Below are 16,939 nucleotides of genomic sequence, written 5' to 3'. Positions count from 1 at the left end.
GATCTCTTCTCTCTGTCCATCCCAACCGTCCTGCCCCTCAGTGCTCTCACAGTGGCTTTGCAGAAACAGCTTGCAGGCTGCTGATGTTGACTTCAGCCTCCACATCAGGCTTCCAGAATCAAATTCTCAGACATGAGGAGAGAGGGAGTGTACAGTCCTGGTCTCTGGCCATCTGTGCTGGGAAAACTGTCCAGTTTTATTTACATTTGCTGAAAGAGACACCTGTGTTCCAATGTCCTGACTTAGTCACGCCCAATTAAACCCCGTGGATGAGGTTTAATAGTACAGTGTGGGACGTGCATTTTTAGCAGGTACAGCTACTTGTTGCAAAAACTGAGAAATGTATTAGTTTGTTGGGACAATGTCTTGTGGCCTGGATTGATGATTTGGTGGGCCTTTGTTTTTTAGGCAGAAACATAGAATGAAAATCATAAAAAGACTTGGATTGGAAGTGACCTTAAAGATCTGTTTCAGCAGGAGCACTTTCACTAGAACAAGTTACTCCAAGCCCCATCCAACCAGTTTTTGGTTTTTTTTTTTTCTTCAGCTATCTTTTCTGGGATATTTTCTGGTTAATTCCTTAATAAAAATTTCAATGGCAGAGGAAGCAGAAGCCAGGCCCTCCTCCCTAATCTTCCCAGTTTATAGCATCGTCAACCTGAAGTGATGAAGTTCTTTCATGTGTTCACCAGCACCCTCTGTGCCTGGGAATTCCATTATCTTAGGAATGTGTAGCCTGGGAGCAGTGTGGGCCTAGCTCCAAGCTCGAGTCACTCTGGTGGTCTCTTGATTTATTAGAGTCTGTCAGAGAAAAGTGGTAATTGAAGCATTTTAAATACCATTTCCTATAAGAGTAAATACCCCAAATACACAGGGAATTCAGAATTAAGTTCCCTGCAAATGAAGAGAAAATAAACAGATGAGTAAGCGTCTGTTTTGATCATATGAAGAGTTCCTTAATTTAAGGGAAGCTATCGAGCAACAGTGGAGCAATTCAATTCCCTCAACATGCCTCAGTAATCTGGGATGTCAATTATATCCCACAGTCCCAATTCTTCAGCAGTGCAGGATTGACTAACAGGATGTTTAACCAGCACATCCAGACCTTCCCAGTCACCAAACAAAGGCACCTGGACAGTTGGGAATGCAGTGAAGCTCAAGGCTGCCCTGTAATTGGGTACAGCACACCCAGGGCTTGGGTTTGTAGCTTCAGGAGAATTCCCTGAAGGAGAATGGTTGTGATCACTAACTCAGAGTTACCCTGTCAAACATAAAAGAGGAACTTTAAACAGGAGAATTCCCACATCCTGTGGGATTCTGAGCACTGAGGTTTTACCCTGTGCAGTGTCAGATTCCCAAAATGCCAGGATTTTGGGTAAAAATCCATCAGTGGTTTTATGGCAGCTCATGTTGCTGACATGACCTGCGCTGGTTGGGAATTGCCTCCATCACTGGAAGTGTTGGGTGGGGCTCTGAGCAGCCTGATCTGGTGGAAAAATGTCCCTGCTCATGGCAGGGGTGGAACTGGATGAGCTGCAAGGTCCCTTCCACCCCAAACCATTCTTGATCCCACAATGAAATGTTGACAGCAGCCTTGAAATGAAAGGGTTGTGCTCAGCTGTACCTCCGTGAATCTGGGATGGTGACAACAGTCTGTAACTGGGAAAGTTCATGGCATTTGAGGATCTTTGGGATCTGCAGGAAGCTGGAGATTGCAAAAACATTGACAATTTTTTCTTGACACACATTCTTCTGTGTATTCTTTTTAATTGGGAAGTAATTGAGCAATTCTTTGTTGAGTTCCCATGCCACTTCATTAATTCAGCAGTAGTTTTACAGGAAAACAATGTCTGTGGGATGTTTTTGGGATGTCTCAACCTACCAGACGTGGCTTGACTGATGATGGGTTTAGTCCTGATGCTGACATGCACCTTCACTGTGGTTCTAATTGGTTTTTTTAGAATGAATTGTGGTTAATTAGCAAGCTGCTTGCAGCTCCTGGAGCTTGTAGCAATATCAAGAGTTGTGGTGTAAGGTGCAAACAACTGGGGCTCTGCTGAGCTGCAATAACCATTTGAACCATCAGAAAAGTTATTTGTCATAGCCAAATCTTTGCATGTTCAACTGAAATAAGATAGAAAATCTTTAGCTTGACCAACCATTTGACTTGTCATTAGACTTCCATGTAAAATCCATGTCAGGAAAAGGGAATTGGAGATGCAGAGAGGCTGTGGTTGGGTGATTCCTCTTTGGTCTGCTGGGCTGTGTGGTGTAGCATTCACCCTCAGTGCAAGAAACCAAATGTAAACCACTCTGCTGCCTTAAAGGAGTTGAATAGCTAATACCCAGCTCAAAGGTTAATTACTAATTGCTGCTTATTTGCTATATTTAGTATCCTTCATACTCTTTTTTCTTGTTGAGCTGTGTAGCAGAGTACAAGTTAATTACCAAGGGGTTTTTTCATGGTTTTAAGCACCATCTTTGCTCCATTCTCTGAGATTACAAAGCCACGTTTTGTGAGATGCTATTTTATCATCTTGTGTGCAAAAGTACAGCAGTATTAAGCAGGTTTTCTCGTGCCATATGTCAGTGTGGATCCCTTGCTGCTGGTGAAAAACAGACTGAGTAGCAGAAGTTGGGTATTCTGTCTTGATATGTGTATGGGACTGAAAGAAGAAGGTACTTCACACTCATGAGAGCACAAGAGCCCTGTTTTAGATTTCCCTTTTAAATTCTGAGCTTCTGCATTGCTTAAAAAGATGTTTTTCAGAGGACTTGGTGATCCAAGGGAGTACTGGAGTGGATCAGTTTTATGTGGTTTATGAAAGCTGCAGCTCACTTGTCTCTTATCATTATGGGTGCCTTCCTGCTCAGGATATTCTGTGATTACCATTGCTTGTGCACTTTGTAGTTTTCTCCAGCTCCTGGACAATAAGTTATTTTTTAGTGAATAGTAAAAAGTGTCACGAGGAATTCTGCTATAGGCTTGGAGTGGTTTCAAACTGCTCCTGGCTTGCAGTGGTGCTGCTTGCTTTAAAGACCAGATTTACATATTTTGTGTTGGAAAGATTTACAGGATATCTCACCTGCCTGTCTAGGAAGATGGAGCTTTCATGACAGGATTAATGTCACTGTGCTGCAAGGATTAATTGTCCCTCCTCCGCCCCATCCTGCTCATGAGGGGCTGGTGAGCTCCTGCTGGCTGAGATGGAGGGGGTTTCACACCCAACCCCTTTGGGAGCCTTTTGAGAGAATTAAAGCAAGCTTTTGCACCACTCTGTGCAGGAATCCTCACCTGGAGAAAGACCTGGAGCTGCAGCATCTCTCCAGGCTTCTGGTGCTGGAGGGTAGCAGGGCAGCAGTCAGAGCACAAAGTGATGAACTGCTGGCCAAAACTCTGAAAAAAAGCATTCTGCTGTCATTTAGAGAGTGTTCTCAAAGTCTCTGGAGTTCTTTGAGTGAATGGACACAGCTTTGCTCACACTTTCCTCTCCTGGAGCTGGAGGGACACAGGGTCAGCTGCAGGAAGGTGCAGGGCTGTATCTGCTCCTGATTGTGCACAGTGATATTGTTACTTTGGCTTTGCCTTTTCCCACTCTTTTATTTTCTCTCTTCTTCAGCTCTGTGATGAGATGAGGGGGGAAGAAGCATTCTAGGCTGTTTATGAGATTTTAAAGTGACATGGAATTACTGGCTTGTATGGAGCTTCTCAGTCATCTTAGACTTGATTTTCACAGCCTGCTGCTGTTTGTGTCTGCAGAAATGAAGTCTCCAACACTACAATAAACGTTACCTGAAATTTAACCTTCTGAAGTGATAATATCTGCTAAGTGTGTGGATGGATACAGATATGTACAGATGTGAGGGCAGTATATTCCCACATATATTTACATACAAACTATAGATTCCAATACAACATGAGTTGACTCATGTAAATTTCAAAATTGCTATGAAGAGAAAATAATTACCCTAGTTATGTTTACATTGATGTTATAGTTTCTCTAGTTAGAGAAATGTGTGGTTTTTTCTGTAGATACTTGGTTTTAGAGCTTTTGTCTTCCAAAACTCAATCATTCTTTTTTTTTCTCTGAGGATGTTAAATCCCTTCTTTCACCAAGCCAGGGAAAAGTTCCATTAATGTAAGCAGGATCAGAGCTCAATGGGTATGCTTACTGCTGAATTAATAAATATTTAGGAAAATAAATAGGTGTGTCACAAGTGGTAAATTGCTTTATACACCAGAAGATGAGATTTAGCAGAAATGTATGTTTGCCCCACATCCCAGCAGCATTCAGACTCGCTGTTTTGACTGCCTGATTTCAGATCTGTGCTCACAGCAAGATGGAAAGGGTTTTCATTTCAATGCTGAAGTCAATAATTATGGAGGTTATCATTTTCATGCTCAGAAATTCATGTCATTTTCATAAATCATTCATCTCATTTCATAAATCATGCTTTACAGCTGGAGAATGGAAACTTATTGCTGGACATTGATGAAAATCTTGTTTCAGTCACTCAGGTAAGGTTGTGATGCTAAAAAATATTTTAAGGAAATATAGCTGAAATCATCTATAGGAGTAATGCAATTGGAAAATGTTCAGTTTGGGATTAACTTCACTGGAACGTAGCTAATATCAGATGTGAATAATCTTAATGAAGCATAAGGGGTGAAATCAGTTCTGTAGTGACAGTGAAATCACAGAAATAAAAGATAAGTGCTTGGTGTCCAGGATCTCATGTGCTGCAAGTAGATAAAGGCAGCTCTGTGTCAGGGATGATGCATTCATTTATTCAGGCTGAGAACTGAAGAATGAGAAAAAAGACTCCTGAACCATTTGGGACTTTAAAATGCACCTCCAAGGGTTGCTGTTTAAAGCTCCAGTCAGTAAATGAAGGTGTTGTGTTCCCACTGAATTTGTGTTTACATTCTCTGATGTGGTTCTGTAGCTCCTCTTGTATATGAGGTTGATATTCTGTAAAAAATAATTCCCCTGTAAATGTATTTCTTTTTCCTGGGGAATATTGTGAGTGAGGGTTTATTATAACAAAGTGCTGTTGACTCTCCTATCACTCTCTCCAGCTGCCTGTTTAGAAATGTGTCTGCAGAGCTTTAACAGAATTATATCTGTGAAGAATATCCAAAGATCCATCACCTTGAAGAACTCTGAAAAGTATTACTCTTCCCATTATCCAGGAGTATGGAGGCACTGGGATCTGAGTTACCACCTTTCAGATGCATGTCATATAATCCAGAGTTCAAAAGTATACTGACTATCAATTTCCACTATTCCTGTGAAACCTGTACTATTTTTTCCACAAAAAAAAAAAAAAAAAAAAAAATGTATAGCTTTGCACACAGCTGAATGTACCCTGCCCTTCCCCATCCTCCCTGGCTTGCTCATCTGCTCATGGAAAGGACACAATGTTCCTTGGGAGCAAACAGTGAGTAGTTCCCAAGGGGGGCAGGAGAAGGGCAGGTTTGGGGTGCTGCTAAACAAGCAGTTTGGAGAGTGAGGAGAAAGTGGCTCTTGGAGTGTTTCAGTGTCACCTGACGCCTCTTGAGTCAGGAGTGCCTACAGGAGGCTTGAAGTGATTTCCAAATGAGCGCTGCTGTTGTCATATTCCCACTTTCCTGGGCATTTTAACAACCCTTGCCTGATGTGTTTGTGCACACTGCAGAAGGGACTTAGGCTGGGTGTGTTGCTTGTTTAAGTTTTTTTTTTTTCTAAAGCTACTCCTGGCAGTATTTTCCTACATTAGAATTGAACAGAGCATTAAAATTGGTGTACCTTTCCCTCTTTTTCCCTTCTGCATTTCCCTGCAGATACTTAAAGGGATATCTAAGCCCATAAGAAGAAAATGCATTGTCATAGCACTAAAGCAATGTGATTATTTTAATATAAAACATAATGTGAGAATATGTGAGATAATTCATGAAATGAAGCTGAGAATCAACAGAGCTGCTCAGACAAATTCCAGTTCTAACTGATTGTGGTGTTGCTTTTGTGTGTGGAAGTAGAGAGTGGATTGAAAAAAAAAAGTATAAACTATTGATATGTGTAGTCTTACTCCTTAAGGGATAATTTTTAATGGAAGGTTAAAGGCAGGAAAAATTTTTGGGGTGATCTTGGTCTCTTGGAAGGCTGTAAAGCCTGACCTGCCAGTCTGGGTGCTGTCCAAAGCATTCAGGGGCTGCTTTAGCAGGACAAGACTCAGCTGAATGTCAAACCTGTGTGTGTGACAGGAGGATCCAAGGTTTATGTGCCTAAGATGGGAAGGAGATTCAACGAGCTAAACTAAGATTTGCATTAAATCTTGTTCATAATGAGCATTGTGCCTTCCCACATCTTGCGAGTGTGATACTGGGAAAACCAGTGAGAAAGGTAGTGAGAAGAAAGAGTTCTGGGTTCTCACCAAAGTTTTCCACCCTGATAAGGGAGGTGGATGGGGTTTAGGTTTCCTGCAGAGCTCTGAGGGATCTGTTCTTTAACATCCCTGAACTCCAGCTGAACTCACTTGCAGGTGGGTGGGAGGCAGTGAAGTTGCTCTAGAACACGTGAAGGAGCTTTGATTATGCAGCCACTCAAGTTGCTTCTTATAATAAAGTGTGTTTTCTCTTCTGGTCCAGTTAGCCAGGCCTGCATGGGTGACCTGTTTTGAGCTCCCAGTGAAGGGCATCCCAAGGAAATATTTCTAACAAGAATTAAATGTGCAGCCACAAACTCGCAATAACCCCACTGTGCATCCTCCTTCAAGTCCACTTATCCAGGTCACACCTGTCCCATGGGCAAGGGGAAATCAGGCAGCACTTTAAAAGCCCTTCCCTCTGTATCCTGCTGGCACTCCAGTGCTGCTGCCATGCTGTAAGACCTTGAAGTGAGGGTTTGGAAGAGGAGCCAGGGAAAAGGACTGGCCATAAATCATGCTTGGAGCTCACTGATGTTAAAGGCACAGCAGTAATGCATCCAGTCCTGTTCTGAATAGTTGTTTCATGTTTTATTCTTTTTTTTTCACTTTGGAGAATTCCCTACAGAGTTGTTTTACAGTGAGTTGTTGGCTGCTTGGGTCCATTAGCAATATTAAAATCCCACAGCTTGAGCCTGTGTGCTTCCTCCATGTGGGACTTCACAGTTGAAGCCTGCAGGACTTTGGGGAGGTTTATCTTGTTTGCTGTTACCAAGATAACTTTACAAGTTGTAACTACTTAACTCATAGTTTCTTCTCCTCAAAAGATAAATGGAATTATTTTTTTTTTCTCTTTACAGGCTGTTACCCAACTAGAGCTTTTTGGGGACATGTCCACTCCTCCTGATGTAACCTCTCCCCCAGTGAGTACTCAGGGAAACTGCACTGTGTTTTCCCTGCATGCCATTTTCAGCACATTTATTGAGCACATTTACAATTTGTGTCCTCAGCCATTCCAGTGGGAAGGATTTCAAAGTAGGTCTCAGGAAAATGAAAGTGAAGTGAATTGAACGTGCAGTCCTTGCTTCACAATGATGTGCAAAAATACCTTTGATTTTTATTTTTCTGCTCTGGTGTTAAGTGTCACATAGGGTGCAACCTGAGCTGCAGATCTGCTTCCCTGTGTTTGTCAGAGGGAAATGCTGCACTGCCCTCTCACTGCTCTGCAGAAGATCCAGTTACAGCCTCACATTTCATGTCTCTGGGTCCACCAAGCACAGATCCCAGAGCTGCTGTTAAAGGAGGGAAGGAAAGACATAGAGAAAGAGCTGGATGTCTTTTAAGGGCAAAAAATAATGTCTCAACGTGTTTTTCAGCATTATAAGATAACAAAAAAAATTCATATGAAGCTTTAGAGCCTTGCATTAAGCTGTAGGGAAGTGTGAATATACTGAGAAAATTCAGGTGCTGTGAGGTCAGGAGCCTCAGATCTCCAGTATGTTCTGGATCTTGTCTGGGACTAGATGTTCAAAGCCCTTTCTGCTCATCCTCAGTTTACTCAATTGGATTTGGCTTCTCCTTTAATGTAGCACTATGATTCTGGTCTTGTTGGTTAATTAGAAGAAATATTTATTCAGTTTTCCATAAATCCTGTAGATATTTCATTTACCTTAATTGTTAATAATAACTTAAAAGTTAATGCCTTGATCACTTTCCCTTTTGTCACCTAACATCTAAAATCACAAGTCTGTATATTCTGGAGAAAGAAATTATGTCAATATTTTGGTTGTGATGTATTCCAGGCAAATTTCACCTTAATTTTTTTTCCTCTGATAGAAAGTTCCTCTATTTCTTTCTTTTTCTCCCATCCCCAGCAAATTCCAATACTTCTATTTCTATTGCTTCTTCCCTTCTACATCTTCCCATTTTTTCTTCTTTCTCATTCTTCACTCCAAACCTGGATTTGTAGAGCTCCAGGTGATGTGACAGCAGAAGCTGGAGCTGATTCCTCACCCTTGTGTTTTCTGCCTGTCTCCCTGCAGACTCCTGCTACTCCAGGTGATGCCTTTATCCCATCTTCATCCCAGTCACTCCCTGCCAGTACAGACATGTTTGGTTCTGTACCTTTCAGCACTGCTGCCGTACCCTCAGGTAAGGAATGCATTGGAATTAAAGCCTGGAATCAGATTTGGGGATCAGTGCCCAGCTCTGGTTTGCATTTCAGTACTTGGGGCATTGATTTTAGCAGGGTGGAAGTGGGGAAGACTTTTGAGGGCTGTGTTTCAGGGCAAGGCAAAGCAGGGAGTACATTAGTTTGAATTTGCCTACATTTTTTAAAGCAGAAGCCAAAAAAGTCACTGGGAGTTGAAGAATTGTTCAGCCTCTGGATAACAGAACTTCTAGGTACAGGACAAAGAGAGGAAACAGTTTTTAGTTTAAATTTTGGGGGTTCTGTGGCAGCAGTGAATATCTTCTGTTCTCTCCAGTGAACAGAGGCTGAGAATTTGATTGCACTTCAAGGTATTCCACTTTGTCAAATCCTGGAATGTCCTCGGGACATCTGTTGGAACAGAAATGTATCTGAGCTACTTCTCCTTCCACCCAGGACCTAGGTCTCTCAAAATTCACTTCCTTATTTTTGCATTTTATTGAGTTTTGGGCTTTTCCCTATACAGTATAGCAGCCACCCTTATGTTTGTGATTACAGAACTGTCACAGACATCTTCTATGAAAAATCTTTTCTTTAGGATTTTTCCTCTTGAGAAGCTGAGAGGCCTCAAGAACAAAATGCAAACAATGATTATCTGCTGCTGTAGAATGCAACAAGTAGATCTTTGATTTGCCCATGTTGGTTGTTTCTGTTTAATGGCCAATCACAGTCAACTGTGATTGACTCTCTGTCTGAGCCACAAGCCTTTGTTATCATTCTTTCTTATTCTGTTCTTAGCTAACTTTCTGATGAAGTCCTTTCTTCTATTCTTTTATTATAGTTTTAATATAATATATATCATAAAATAATAAATCAGCCTTCTGAAACATGGAGTCAGATCCTCATCTTTTCCCTCATCCTAAGATCCCTGTGAACACTGTCACACAAAACAGCCTAGAAATAAAGCAAGGAGGAGAAGGTACAGGAGGACTGGGGAAACACTCGGGTTAGAAACAAGAGTTTTAAAGCTATAGCAGTATTAAAATTGAGGGAGAGGTTACATTATGCAAAGTATTAGTGGTAAGTATTGAATTTAAATGTGAAACACCATATCTGTAAAGCACAGTACTTGTATCAGTGGAACATAATTATGTTAGGTAGTTTAATTTGTAAAATGTTTTACAGGAGTTTTAGTTTCAACGCACTTTGTTGTTGTTGTAAATAAAAAAGGACCAGATCCTGTAATTCCCACACAGTCAAACTCTTGGTAGCTTTAAAGGAGGCTTCAGGTCTGACAGGAAGCAATTATAGTTTTGGTTTTAATCATTAATTTCCTCCTCAGCTGGAGGGGGTTATGTTAGCCTAATACCTGAAGTAGTTTGTTGTTAATAGGTATTTAGTGCAGCAGAAGCTCAAGATCTTTTTGATGTTCTCAAGTAATTGGGTAATAACCAAGTGTGAGGGTTTTAATCTGGAATCATCTGGGTTGGATTTTTTTATTAGTAGTAGTAGCAGCAGCAGCATTATGATGCAATTTGAGATGATTGCTTTGCAGAGTCCACCAGCCTGTGGTTCTGAGTGTGAGTACTTGTGCAGTGCTGTGAATTCAGTGTTCTCAGTTTTCTCTCTGAGTGTGCTGCAGCTCTGCACGATTCTGATTTATCGCGTCTCTTTTCCCGCGTGCTCGCCACGCCACCATTATAACCTTCCATCCCATTTGTTTCCCCCCCTCCTGCTCTCTTTATTCCCCAAAGGTTATGTTGCCATGGGAGCTGTCCTGCCCTCCTTCTGGGGACAGCAACCCCTCGTTCAGCAGCAGCTGGCCATGGGTGCCCAGCCTCCAGTCGCTCAGGTGATGCAGGGAGGACAGCCCATCGCGTGGGGCCAGCCCGGCATCTTCCCTCCCGCCCAGCAGCCGTGGCCATCCGTGGCTGGCCAGTTCCAGCCCACTGCCTTCATGCCCACACAAACTGTTTTGCCTTTACAAGCAGCCATGTTTCAAGGTACCATTGCTCCCATAGCCACCGTCCCGCCCACGAGCGATTCCAACAGATCGAGTCCGCAGACAGACAGGCCCAGGCAGAAAATGGGAAAAGAAATGTTTAAAGATTTCCAGATGGCTCAGCCTCCACCAGTGCCATCAAGAAAACCGGATCAGCCTTCCCTCAGTTGTACCTCAGAGGCCTTCTCAAGTTACTTTAACAAAGTTGGGATGGCACAGGAAGCAGATGATTGTGATGACTTTGACATCTCTCAGTTAAATTTGACTCCTGTGACTTCCACGACCCCATCTACAAATTCACGTGAGTATTTATGTGCCTTCAGCCATCCCTTTCCTCAGACATGACTGCTCTTTAAAGCACTTCTGTCTCTTTTTAAATTCCAACCCAGATACTGAGAACCTTCATGCATGCTCTGGCTTAAGAGGTCATAGAAATGAACAGCACAGACAGCTACAGTCTGAAATTTAATTTCTAAAACTAAATGGTGTAATATTTGTTTTGTGATGGGAACATGCAAGCTGGTTGGCAGGAGCCCATGGCATTCAATCTTAAAACTGGTTTCACTTATGTCCCATCCATACTTCTCAGAGATTAGGGGATGGGTATTTATTTTAGTAGCTTGACATGTTGGACACATGGGGAAATTCATTGGAGAGGTGTAAAATAAGCTTATGGTGCTCATAGCATGGCAATGGGGATTTCCTCTTTTCAGCAGATGGCTGAAAATAGGAATTCATGACATTCACCAGGGGTCAGTCAGAGACCTGTTTCACTTACCTGCCACAGGACAGGTGACTCACACTTTCCTAAGGCAATGTAGTGGTGTCTCCCAGGTTCATAAACACATAGGCCAGATGCAGCCAAACTTAATCTGGAAGTTGCCAAATGAAATCAAACACATGGGATTGATTATGACAACCGTGCCCAAATTTACCTCCCGCAGCTCCTTGTTAGAGAATGATTCTCAGGATGGTGAAAAGTTGAGGGATGTAAAAGTGTGAGCAAATTTTGTGCTAAAGTGTCTTTTTGAAGAAATCAGAATAATTGTTGCTGTTGCCTTAATCCTTGTTTAGCTCCCACCCCTGCACCCAGACAGAGCTCTCCATCCAAATCATCAGCATCTCATACGAGTGACCCTGCTGCAGACGACCTCTTTGAAGAGGGGTTTGAAAGCCCAAGCAAAAGTGAGGAGCCAGAGGCTGTGAGTAGCAAGAAGGTTTCTATATCTTCATTGTCTCCTTTTTAACTAGAAAAGATAAAAGCTGATTAAATGTTGTTCTGTAGTGTCAGAAACAACTTTTCCAGTAGGGCTGGGTGGTGCTTGTGGGGGAGCAGCAGCCAGAATTCCCGTCCTGCTTTGGGTTTGACAGCTGATAGCACAGCATTTCTGCTGATGTGCACTAACTCTGCATACAAGGAACCAAACTCAGAGCTCACCTGTAGGACTGTACATGTTAGATGTATCCAATCTGCTCTTTAGCACACCAGCAGTCACTTCACTCATGGTAAGAGAGTTTGGGGTAAAACAACAAACATGCTGAGGCTGCAGAGAAAGATGTGAGAGTTTGTGTGTTAAAAGATGATGATTGGTGTTGTCTTGCACATTCTTGCATCCCAGTTGCTTGCCTAGCTACATTCCTCAGTGTTCTGGCCCTTGGTATGTGATTTCTTTGCCTTTATGGACCAAAGCAAGAAATGTTATCCAAGCAATGACTGTCAATCAACAGTGTCAGGGAGGGAGGAGCCCGAGTGAGCCAAAGACAAGAGGGGATCGATACAACAAAAAGTGCAAAATAACCCAAGCTTGGACTCTTTCTGTTTCACATGGCTTTCAGGGCCTTTTGCAGTTCTGGTTGGCCTGATCCAGTGCCTTCTGAAGCCTGTGGTAGCTCCTGCCTGGGCTCCAGCAGGAACTGGTGAGGCCCTTTGGTGCCTGCAGCAGCTGTAGGAAACGCTACGGCTTTGGAGAGCGGCGAGGCCTCACTCCCTGGCTTTCATGAGATAGGATGTACTTGTTATGCCCACAGCATGAAAATAACCTCCTGTTGACTTTTCACTTGCTATTGTTGAGAAAAAAAGGTGTTATGTTCTTGTATTCTAGCCTGATGGGTCTCAGGCCTCCTCCAACAGTGATCCCTTTGGTGAGCCAGCTGGTGATACTATAAGTCCACAGGTCGGTAGCTAGATAGCACAGGTTGGGGTAGGTATCTGTCCTTTTTTTCTCTACACCTTGAGGTGTTCACTTACTCTTCCACCAGTGCCTGCCATTGCTTTCATGGATGCATGGTTTTCTTTTTTTCTTTTCCTTTTCATCTCTTGCGTTCTGCCTCTCCATCCTCCGCAGTGTATTCCTCGTGCTTGGTGGTTTGCATGGCTTTTGCCATTCACTGAGTGTTGCAGCTTATGCAAATATGTGTGTTTCAGCTGCCTGCATGCTTGAAAGAAATGTAGACTTATTTTACTTTGTGTTCAAATTCTGAGGGCAAATAGGGAAACTGAGCCATTATTAACAACATATTAGGTGGAGCATTTTTTTTATCAAAGCCACCCTTGCCTTCAGTCAGATGTAACCTATTAAATGGAATAAGACATCTTACCCATAGACATAACAATCATTAAATAAAATTATGTAATGATACATGAATGTCTCTACCCTAAATCAATGGGATAATCAGTAGAAGAAGCACGTTTATTATCTGCATGTAAAAAATATTGAAATGGGTTTGTGTATTTTTATCTCTAACTGCAAATTAAAAACATCTGAAAATTATCATCATTCATATTACCATTGGCATACTGATGTTTTAAAAATTATTCATCAATGTAAGTCATTTAAACCCAGACAGACGGGAAAGAAGATCTGTTCATCCTTTGTGTTACAGAACACGTAGGAAATGTGGCTGCCTGTGAATGCTCTGTGATTTGTTTCAATACAGTAAATATATTTTGCCAAAAAAACAGTGAAGCTACAAAGTTTTATGAGAGCTGAGCGTTGTTATTCCATCCAAATACTCTCTAGTGTTGCTGTTTGAAGAATATGTTTCATTATCTTCTCCCCGTCTGCCACTCCTGCTTGATGTTGCCCAAATACATGATCTGATAGGGCTTCTGTGCTCCAGCACAGAGCTCCTGGAGCAAATCCAGAGCAGTGGGAGAACCCTTCCCATTTTTGTACAGAAATTCCACTGGGTTTGCCAGTGACTTACCCATCCTCAGTTTAGTTTCATCTCCAAATTAATAGTTTCATTAGGAGTCAGTTTACTTTGTGCATTAAATATGATTTTAAAAAACCTTGCGGTAACTTAGCTTTGATACGCTTGGGAATAATGGGGTTCTCTCTTAACGACACGTGGTGCTGTGAGAGGGCATCTCCCCCTTCTGTGGCTTCACCCCTGCTCAGCTCCTGGGGCTGCAGCAAAAGCAGCATTAGGCTTTGTGTCTCCTTGAGTCCAGGAGTGACAGTGTGAGGAGAAAGGCAAGCTGGGGTGAGCTGCTCCAGCAAGAACATTCATTATTTACTCCAGTGAGAGCTGCTGCTGCAGATGGATGGTGCCACTTGATAATTTGGCTGTGCCTTTGCCTGCCCTTGGCCAGCACTGACATCCCTAGCTATCCCAGCTTCAGGCCACTCCAAGAGTTCTTTCCTACATCATGAAAGTGGATTTGCCCTTTATCTGAGTCCCACACTCTGGAAACCCACATACATCTGTTTATTATGGTTTATCACAGGGTGGTTCTGCAATTCAGAGCTACCAGGACAGTGTATTAGCAGTGGTTGCATATGGTTTTGCTGCATTTTTAGTTAATCCCTGTAGAGCCTCACATTAAATATGTATAATTCCCTGAAATATATGCTGGGAAACATTAACTAATGTTCCTGATTATTGTATTACATTAATTCCTGAGAGCTGTAGGCAGGAAGAGGAAGCTGAACAAAACAGAAAGCCTTTCTCCAGTGAGGTTCCACTAATATCATTGTGCCTGTGTGCAGAGGCATTCAGCAGCAGCCTGTAGGAAATCCTCTTCCCAAGGCCAGCCCAGCTAATTCTGAAGCCTGGTGTCGTCAGAGCAACGGGAAGTTTAATCCCCATGGAAAATTATCAATTCAGGACTTACTGGGGAGTTGTGTATTGAGCTCTGCATTTGGAGGGAAACTTAATGGGGAGAAACATGTCGTGCAGAAGAATCACAGTCTGCATAAAAGCCACTTTTGTGGCTTAGATGGGAGATTACTTTGCTCTTTAGAACATGGTTCTTACCCAAGAACTGCACAGTAGCAACTCAGCTGAATGGACCTCTCAGGAGGGCATTGTGTGCAGAAATGTCAAATCTGTCTGCTCCCAGATCTCTGAAACCAGCTCTGCCCATACCATGTCTTTATTTATCTTGATGTATTCAGAATATCCACCTGCCTGGCTTTTTGTACCCTGATCTTTCAAGGTACTACAGCAATTTGTTTTTTTGGTTCCTTCTGATACTCTAAATTATCATCTGGTTACTGTCTTCTTTTCTCCTATTTTTCCTCTCTTCCTTTTGCAATCTTCCACCTCAGCTCTCAAAATCTTCATCCTTCCAGAAGCAGCTGTTTCTAGAAGTCGCTCTTCCAGAAACAGCTATGAGCTCTTAGTAGGTAAATGTGGCATTTTATGGATATATTACATTTTTGTCCCTTTATGGTTAAAGATAAGAAGCAGAAAGGCTCAACTTCCACAGGTGAAATGAGATTAACTCTTTGCAGAGCTGTTTATTGTATTTGGTTGTTTCCCCTTTGTTCATGCATGCTGTTGAGGACAGATAGTGATTTTGCAGAAGAGGTGAAGGGAATACAGAATGACTGCCACCTTCAGATTACTTATGTTTAATCCCCACTGCTGTCTTTAGATTATGTGGGGAGTATTTGAGGTGAAAGGAGAGAGAGGGGAAGAACTGTTTCTCAGCTGTGATCCTAACCAAATGTCTTAAACATTTCTTTTTGCATTAAAACAGGGAGTTTGAACAGAGGAACAAACGCAGCTCTATTGAGCTGCTGCCCAGCTCAAAACTTGCACTGGCAATCATTCATGAGAGATTCTCAAGAAACCTTCAAAACATTTGTGGCTAGAGCTTATCTCCCTGAAAAAAAATCCTTCAGTTGTTCTGAGAAGTGTGTGCAGACAATTAGGAGCCCTCAAAACGTGTCACACCCTTCACAATGCCATCAGCACTGTCAGGAGAGCAACAGTTCATTAGAATATTTGTCTGTCAGCTTTTGGTGGTGCTTTGGTGGCCCACTGCCATCATCCATCTTGGAGCAAGTGCTGTGCTCAGTGAGAAGTGTTCCTAAAAATCTTACTCAGCTCCAGGATGGGCTGCTGTAACTTTTATTTGGGCTGGGTTTAGGAAGTGGACAGAAAAAGCAATTTATGGACAAACTTTAGGTTACCTGGGAGCTTAGTGAGCCTCAGGAGGGAATATCAAGCTGATTCTGCATCCTCCTCTTGCTTCTGCCCCTTTTCTGTTGCACCAGGATTCCAAATAGGCTCAGAATACTAAAGTCTGCATTTGCATGACCTGTTCCAGTCTTTCACTTGGCTCAATCAGAACTGGATAAAGTCCAAAGAGAAATTCCTAATTGCAGGTGACCTTTTCTTGCTGTAGGCTCTAAAGCTGTCATTCTCTAGCTAAAGACACAGGGCTGAGAAGGACTGGGAACCTGAGAGAAGTAGTGTTGGAAGGGGATCACAGGTTGGGAAGTCCTGCTTCACTCCAGAGAAATCCTAAAATTAACATTTCAGGTCTCCTGCTCAGTTGGTTGTTCATATTTCCCAGAAATATGGAGAGGCATGAGCAGAGAAATCCAGGCTGTTCTGTGAACAGGGGCATCCTGCAGGTTTGCCCTCATCTCCTTCAGGCTGCCCATTTCCATGTGCCAGCTCTTACAAGGGCTTCTCACCTCTTCAGTGCCACCAGCCCACCTGAGGTCACCTTCTACCCTTTTATTTCTGCAACTTCTTCCTTTAAACAAGAGACAGCATTCTTTGTAGCTGTGTTCTTCCTGATTTGCAACCCAAGAATTCAATTTAGGGACAAGCTTTCCTCGTTTCCTCCATGATGAAGTCATTTAAAAGTTCCTTGTCTTCTGCACGACAATTGATTTTCAAAATTTACTTGTGAAAATTTAGCGTCTTTGAGACTTCTGAACAATTTGCTTCCAATTGGCCATTAGGTTCGATTGTTATGAAGGAGAATTGACAGATAAGTAGATGGAAGGGTATGTGGATGACAGATCTGTAGATGGAAATAATTGTGTGGCTACTGTTTTGGGAGAGGGGCCCAGAAATAATCAGTGTTTCTTGGCTGCAGTTCCTTTTTACATCAGGACTAAGATATGGAGCAGGTTCAT

General features: G+C 42.5%; 1 protein-coding gene across 15 annotated transcripts in view; it reads left to right on the top strand.

Annotated features, from left to right (window-relative positions):
* DAB1 (DAB adaptor protein 1) overlaps positions 1-16,939 on the top strand; it is a 417,660-nt gene that overhangs the window by 394,408 nt on the left and 6,313 nt on the right. For 12 of the 15 annotated variants that reach the window (XM_063166192.1, XM_063166188.1, XM_063166198.1 and 9 more), the window contains 6 exons: positions 4,463-4,519; positions 7,266-7,328; positions 8,448-8,556; positions 10,309-10,857; positions 11,631-11,758; positions 12,659-12,757. In XM_063166192.1, coding sequence (XP_063022262.1) covers positions 4,463-4,519; positions 7,266-7,328; positions 8,448-8,556; positions 10,309-10,857; positions 11,631-11,758; positions 12,659-12,742 — 990 coding nt within the window. In that variant the 3' untranslated portion in view covers positions 12,743-12,757. The remainder of the gene's footprint in view (positions 1-4,462; positions 4,520-7,265; positions 7,329-8,447; positions 8,557-10,308; positions 10,858-11,630; positions 11,759-12,658; positions 12,758-16,939) is intronic. The other 3 variants (XM_063166199.1, XM_063166196.1, XM_063166194.1) reach the window with 2 other exon arrangements.

The sequence above is a fragment of the Melospiza melodia genome, chromosome 11, assembly GCF_035770615.1.
Source record: "Melospiza melodia melodia isolate bMelMel2 chromosome 11, bMelMel2.pri, whole genome shotgun sequence".
NCBI lineage: Eukaryota > Metazoa > Chordata > Aves > Passeriformes > Passerellidae > Melospiza > Melospiza melodia.
The sequence above is the reverse complement of the archived record's forward strand: the minus strand, read 5'-3'. Positions and strand labels throughout refer to the sequence as shown.